Below are 7,704 nucleotides of genomic sequence, written 5' to 3'. Positions count from 1 at the left end.
CGTGCCCCGCACCCCGGCAGCGGCAGGCGGGGACGGCGCAGCTTTCGGCGGGCGCGGAGGGGCCGCCCCTGCCCGCGCCGCGCTCCGCTCTGCGCCCCGCGCCCGCCGCCGCCTCCCCACGAACTCCCGCGGGCCGCGGCGGGGGGCAGCGCCCGCCCCGTCCCGTCCCGCCCCGTCCCGTGCGGAGCGGAGCGGCGCGGCGGCCCCGCCGTGCCCTGGATGCCCCAGCGGCGCCGGCGGCAGCAGCATGGAGCGGCGGCGGGGCGTCCCCGGGGGCTGGCCCTGCCTGCTGGCCGCCCTGGGTGCCCTGCTGGCGGCGGGCCGGGCGGCCGCCCCCCGCGCCCGCTTCTCGCCCTTCTTCTTCCTCTGCACCCACCACGGCGAGCTGGAGGGCGACGGCGAGCAGGGCGAGGTGCTCATCGCCCTCCACATCGCGGGCAGCCCGGCCGCCTACGTGCCCGGCCAAGAGTACCACGGTAGGTGGAGGCGCCCGCCGTGCTCGGCGCTGCGCGTCCCCCGGCGGCGGGCGGGAGGGGAGGGCGGCCCGGGGGGTCCCGCACGGCGGAGCGGTGCAAAGGGGCGGGGGAGAGCGGGCGCCCTGGACGGGGAGGCGCGCGGCCGTGTGCCGTGCACCGGCGAAGGGCTCCTCGGGGCTCCCCGGCCGTGCGGGACCGTCTTCACCTGCCCCGGGCGCAGGAACCGAACCGCCGCCCCCGCCGCAGCGCCGCTTCGCCCTGCCCGGCGCGGCTCCTGCGAGGCGCAGCCCAGAGGAAATTCCGAGTCCCCTCTCCCCAGCGGACCCAGGGCCGCATCCAGAACCTCCTGAGTTGCTGGAAGTCTGTCCCTTTCCCACTTCGGTGGCTTTGGGACCCGGCTTGCGCCGAGCGCATCGCCCTTTCCTCGGGGGCTGCGCGGGGCCGGAGCTGGCGGCTGCCACTCGCGGGTCACCGAAACGTGCCCTCGCAAGGACGGCGGACCCCGCCGTGGCACAGCGTGGCCGGGACGGCCGCCCTGGCGCTCCCCGTGCGAGGGCGGCGGGAGCCACGGGCGGGCGCGGCGGGTCAAGCACTCGCAGGTGGCTTCGAGGATGGAAGGTCGTGCCCAGAAATAGCAGAACCCCTTCTTTTTGTAAATGCCCAGCCTGAGGAGAATTTAAAGGAGAGTCGGCAAAGTTGATCAAGCAAGCAGGGTGTTTGCTTGGGTGCTGTACCGGGCGGGGAGCACAGCTCGGGGCTGCCCGCGGCCGCGCGGGCGGGTTCGCTGCTGGGCAAACCCGCCTTCGGTTCCGGGGCCGCCCCGTAAACCGGCGCCCGGGCGGCTCAGCAGCCTCAGCCCCGTTTCTCCCTATAGAAAACTTTCATGTGCGAAACGTTTTCTAATTCCTAACCGTGGAAGACTGCTGAAAGGTGCCTTCACTAACCCTTCTTCTCTCTTTGTGTCTGCTCGAGGCTTTGCAGTGCTACATGATAGCAGCTAATTCTGCAGTAAGCAATAAAAAGTGAGAAAAAATAACAATAAATATTTATTTAAAGCATCTTGCTCAGAAACAGATACGGTGTAATGGTCTCTGGCTAAAGATGGAGTTAAACTTCTGACTTTGCAATATTCCAGCGTGGAATTTAAGTTTTAGGTAAATCATTGAACCCTGGAGTTATGTGAAGATTCTGATTGATTTTTTTTTTTTACTGTAAAGACAGAAAAAAACAAACACATCAAATATTCATTTTCACAAGATCTAAGGTGTCCTGAAGTTTTCATCTGTGTTTAACCTTTAGCAATACAGTTTTGCCAAATTCATATAAAACTTTTGTTTTTAAAACATTAGTGTCGTTTTTATCAAACCACATATGTAAATATTATGACTTCACCAGGTTCAGTTTTCCCTTAGAGCCCCGTGTCTTCTGGCCTGTAAGACACCCTCAGATCAGTTAAATCGCGTTCAACCTCCTGAACCACAAATGTGCAGAGGAAAAAAGAAGCTGAAATTGTCATCTTGCACAATTTTAAATGTTGGATTTTTAAAAACATGCTTCAGACACGTAAATAAGAGACTTGCCCCCTTCCCTCGCTGCTGCCGTGTTTTCCAGCCTGCAGCCGGTATTTAAGCCCCGTTGCTGGTCTGGGGAGAGCGGTTCGTGGCGGGCGCGGGAGCGCTGCGGGCAGGGTGCGGGCAGGGTGCGGGCAGGGCTGCCCGGCTGCCCCGGCCCTGCAGGGTGAGGAGCAGGGATGCGTGTGTTTCTCCGGGGATGCTCTTCAGCCTCTCAACCCTTTTTAAAAGGTTTTTGAATTTTAAAATCCCGGCCTGCAGAGAAGCGCCCCAGCTGCGCACCAGAGCTCTCAGGTGGCCGAGGGTGGATTCTCCGTCGCGTTTTGCACCTGGCAGAGCAAAACGCGGCGCCTTTGAATGTACCTCTGCGCCGCGTGCTTTTTACCCACCCGCTCCCACGGGGCGCCCGGAGATTTTGCGGAGCCGCCGCTGCCCCTGCGCCCCGGCTGCGCGCCTTTGCCCTGGCCCTGCGCGCAGCCGGCCTGCGCTCCTCCCCGCGGCCGGCCCTGCGGAGCGGGGGGCTCGGCCGGGCCCGTGGGTGAGCTGCGAGGCAGCTGCGGCTTCCCTGGCCCTTCTCTTAGTCCCGCTTCCCGTCTGAGATTGGCCGCGCGGCTGCGCTTTTCCGTCTGATGTTGGCGGGCGTTGCCGGGCTGCCGTCCGCCTCCTCATCGCCAGAGGCCAACATCTGCCCCAGGGGGCCGTCACCAAAGCATCCTAAGGTGTCTTTTAAAGCCGCTGTATTAGGAAAGAATAAACAAATTGGACGGATCCAATTCTACTAATTCTAGTCCAGTCGTACTAATTCTTACAAACACAGAAGTGAGTCCACAGGAAACTTGAAAACTGATTTGTCTACACAGCGCAAGGTGGAGGTGCACCCGGGTGGGACTCAGCCTCATACCTTATTTCTAACTTGCCATGGTAATTTTTTGCGGTTTTGTGCACTGATCAAACACTCACCTGTGCCAAAACAAGGCAAGAAGCCCTGCTGGTGTGCTGTGCACGGCGCAGCAGGCATATCCTTGAGCTGAGCACACTTAATCAGTTAGATATTTCGAAATATCTCATTTGAATATTTTTAAATCTAACAATTATCAATGTTAAATATAGCACAGGAAAAAACCCAAAGCATACAATCTGAAGAAATAATTTGAAGCAATCGTGGCTTTTATATAGTGCAGTTTAATGTTACTGGAAAATTCCAGTCTGCACTGGTTGAGCGTTTAACATTTAAAAATCAAACTTTAAAGGTGGTCTTGTGGAGACACAGAGGTGGAGTTTTGAGAGGCAGTACAAAAACACAAGTACAATGCAAATTCACCTGCTCTGAGCACGTGTTAACATACTCTGCTCCAACTCTTCACAAATTCCAGTGAAGTCCCACTTTACACTTACCGGCTCTTCATCCAACAGGGACAGGGACAGCAGTGGCCAAGAGCGTCGAGTTCAAAGAGGAGTGAATTGGATGAAACCAAGGGCTGAATGACAAAAAACCTGATTTAAAAAAAATCTGGTTAAAAAAATCAACCTACAACTTTCTGTTAATGTGTTTAGATGTGTTGCAGCCAGTGGAGCTGTGACACTGGCTCTTGACCGTTTTCCCAACTGTCCCTTGTGCTGCTCCGCACCCCGGGAAAGGAAAGGTACCAGTGTGGAACACCTGCCTGGGAACCAAGCAAGCACAGGCGTGTCTGCAAGTGGCTTCTCTGACACGCTGGATCTGGCACTTTACTTCCCTGTGCCTCTGAATTTCATAAGTAAAATGAAGGCAATAATATTCCCTACTTTGCATAGCTAAATTAGATACTTTGGGATTTAGCACTTCTCCCCTAACCCTTAGAAATACTCCAGATTTGGCCCTGTTCCTGCAATCAGTAAATATTTAAAAATGCATTCACTGATTGAATAGGAACAGACCTACGCTGCATATAAATATGCTCTTTTTATATACAGGACCGACTTGATAAATTGGTAAACAATTTTATTACCTTTGGCAGACTTTTATTCCTTGAATTAGCTTATTTCAAATTTAATTAAGTCCTTGAGCTGGCAAAGCACTTAAGCACTTGCCCAAATGCAAACTGACAAAGTGTGCAGTGGTGTAATGTAGGCACCTGCTCCGCTTCCTTCCAGCCAACTGGTGGTCGTGTCTTCGAAGAGCTGCATCAGGGCCCACTGGGCTTGCTTGGAGATTTGCTAGTAGATAGTGATGATACTGTTTTGTTTTCCTTCTGGGCTTTCCGCTGTAATCTGCAGAGCAGAATATAATTTCTTTAGGAAAAAAACCCCAAAACAACAACAAGTATATGTTGAAATTTTTTATATGAGTTCTTTTGGGTTTGCTTCCAGTCTGCGATCAATTTTGATTATCCACATCAACTCGTCTTCAGTGCTGAGAGCATGTAACATTGTTTATGGGCATATAAGTACATTGGAAATGCATAAAGAAAAAAGGATAAATTTGACTGAACATTGAGTCTTCATTGCCCTTAATCACAGAAACCTATAAATGAACAGTCAGATTTGTAGTGTTTAAAAGCTACAAACAGATTACCTTTGCACTGTATTTTTTCTTATCCCTTAAGAGTTTTTTGCTGTCACTGCAAACAGTGCCTTTTTCTCGAGGTTTCAAATTTAGGAACAACTTTGAACTGTTTTCCCATGATAATATTAAAACTCATAATTCTGCCCTTAACATGGTTTTCTTCAATGAGACTTGAGTTTCTATTTCACTCTCCATTGTTCCTTTTCTTTTTTCCCAGAACGGATTAACCTTCAGTCCCCAAATGTTATCAGTTTCCATCAATGACCGTTACTATTCTTAGCTATACTGTATATTGTCTGGAACCATTGCTCTGATAGGCTGTAAAAAAATGTTTTCAACTATTTTAAGTGGTAGTTGTGACCTCTTTCAGCCCTGATAAAAAGTTGTTTAAAGTCTGGCCAATTGCCCCTTTGTTATTAGCTGCTGTATTTAAGAAATACAGATTGACTTAGTCTCCGTTCTCATTAAGGTTACTTACATTTTTGGTACCTTCTTGATCTGGTGGATGTTTTCATTGTAAATTCTTTTTGTTCAGATTATGGAAAAATAAAAGTAAGGTGTTGGAATCCAAAGTGAGGGAAGCGAGAAAATAATTGGAGAGTAAGTGGTGACACTGCTTCAGGTATAAACAGGATTATAACTGAGTTGCAGAAACTCAGCTACCAATACTGCCTCTGCCAGTTACATTAAAGTGCAGAAAGCTTTTTGTGAGCCAGCAGATGTAAAGAGTGTGCAGGAGGCGATGTTAACAATGGTGCATCAGTAACAGAAGAGCAGGTTTTGGTCCGTGTTTTCCAGCATCAGCCTGAGAAGCAGGCCAGCTTCTTGAGCCTTTTGCAAGGTATTCCCTCAAAAACTTTTGTCTCATCCACTTACACCCTCCTCTGATCTTTGAAAGACTGGAGGCTTCCATCATTTTCTGTTATACATTAAAGATATGTGTAGAAATTTTTGCTCATGGGAGTCCAGTTAGCTCCAGGGATTATTCTATAACTCCTAACGGACACAAATTAAAACCATGAGGCTGGCAATAGGTAGCAATGAGGAGGGAGTTATTAAGAATGGGGAAGACCCTTGGTCTTCAAGTCTCTTCTTTCCTCTGAGGTCCTCAGCAGTATCCTGCAGCTGCATAAGGGTTTTGTAGCACATAAAAATTTAATCTGGGGTCAACATTTACTGAATATGTCCTCATCCACCAAAGCCCCCAGAGTACACCCTGGCTGTGCTCTGCTGTATTTAAGATTTTCTTGCATAAACTGAACTTTGCAAAAGAAAGGCTGATTTCTGAATACTGTGGCCTGTTCTTTAGATCATCTGTTTGAATTTGTCAGATCTGAGCCTTACTTGGCGCATTTTTGAGTGAATGTGTGTTTCTAAATCTTGATGTTGGCCAATGCATTGTCTATATTTCCAAAGTTCTTGTCTGATCCCAGAGTTCATGTGGTGTGTGTTTGAAAATTTTAAAATGTTGTGCTTTTAAGATCTCTCGACCAGAAACCGATGAAGGATGCCAACCTTAAAAGAAAAAGGTAGGCAATGTCACAGCTGACAGCCTCTTACAAACTGTGTTTCACTAGGGAAGATGTTAGATTTTAATGGCACAGTCTAATTTGTGGGCCAAATAATTGGTCAGCAGATGGCTCAGCCATGGATGTGGTCAGGCATGGGATTGCTGAAAAGAGGTAGAAGGTCCACAAAGGCCTAAATGAGCCTTTCTTGCGAATGTGCGGAAGAGAGAGATGTAATCTCTGGTTAAATCCTTTCTCTCCCCATCAGGGGGCTGCTCCCCCCTGCAAAGGAGACTTGATTGCCCCAAATAACAGAAATCAAAGTCAGCACGGCGTGCCGGCGTGACCCACATTTGTCAGGTGACATCTGACTGTAGGACAGAAGCGGTATTGTTGGTGCTACGGGTCTGCGTAGGACAGACTACGCTGGGCTTGTCTGTATACATTAAAAAATTGATCTCTGCCTCAGTGCGTTCACCATCCGAGGCCAGAGCTCGGTGTGAGAGCTGGCGTGTGTGCACGGACCTTTCCCATAGAATGTCAACCAGCATGGAAGTCAAGGAAGGAAAGAAGCCTATGGATGGTGAAAGGGTGCAAAAATACTGTTTCCGTGGGGATATTGCACATATTTTCTGCTTTCTCAGATTAAAGGAGGTATTTTTCAGTATGTATAATTTATCTGTGGAATTCATTGCTAAAATCTGTTGATAGTAGAAATTAAAAAAAATATTATTCTTATAAATAATTAATAGTTGTAATCAGATATAAATAGATATATATAAAACAAGATATAAACCCTGTAATTCAAGACCTAAGGTGACGAGTAAACGATTTGTAAGTGGGTTACTGTGCCGGGGTGGCACATAGTACGTTTCTCCAACGTTTCCCACATTGATTATTCCACCAACCCCATGTTGGTTCATTAGGCAGAACAGGGCGAGATTGTCAGACCGGTGGTGTTTCTCATTTTCCTTACTGTTCCGTTGATCTGGATTTGTGAAGGCCGCTGCTTTTGAAACGCTGTCGCACTTGATTACGGTACAATATTGCAGTATTTGCATATTGGCTGGCTGAAGTATGATTTTTCAATCTGATAATAGCCATGGCGATGCAACTGATGGATTCAGATGCAACCTTTATTTGCTTTGTCTGTCTCGTGCCCTACAGCTGTGGTTTAGATTTGTCATGAGTGTTTGCTGCATGACGAGGGAAGGAAACGGCACTGTCTTACCTCTGAGAATAAGCAACCTTTCATACCAGCCCTTGTCATGAGAATTTCAATAGTCTCTGATGAAAGGTTCACTCTTTTCAACATGCTTCCTTTCTTTGTGTTAACATTTCCTGCCTTTTTACAGGGCGTGAAAGGTGCACAGAGTGCAAATGTGTGTCTCGAGTATTTGTGTAATTCCCACTTTTTTTTCCCCCCAATTGTGACTAGCCTTCGGGATACACATAGGACGAACTCTGACAGTGCAGCTTTTAAGATCTGTCAAAGCCCAAGAACAGATTGCTTGTGGAAAAGACCTTCCCAGTTTGTCAGACGATGCCTTCTTGTTAGGTGGATGATCTTCCTCCGTTCCTCCTCCCCTCAGGTCCGTCCCAGA

General features: G+C 49.2%; 1 protein-coding gene across 2 annotated transcripts in view; it reads left to right on the top strand.

The window, feature by feature from the left end:
• Positions 1-247: 247 nt before the first annotated feature.
• Positions 248-7,704, top strand: part of RELN (reelin) — a 308,977-nt gene continuing 301,520 nt past the window's right edge. For both annotated transcript variants that reach the window (XM_086611234.1, XM_086611233.1), the window contains exon 1: positions 248-476. In XM_086611234.1, coding sequence (XP_086467360.1) covers positions 248-476 — 229 coding nt within the window. The remainder of the gene's footprint in view (positions 477-7,704) is intronic.

The sequence above is a fragment of the Tauraco erythrolophus genome, chromosome 4 (genome assembly GCF_009769465.1).
Source record: "Tauraco erythrolophus isolate bTauEry1 chromosome 4, bTauEry1.pri, whole genome shotgun sequence".
Classification (NCBI taxonomy): domain Eukaryota; kingdom Metazoa; phylum Chordata; class Aves; order Musophagiformes; family Musophagidae; genus Tauraco; species Tauraco erythrolophus.
This window is presented reverse-complemented; position numbering and strand designations above follow the sequence as displayed.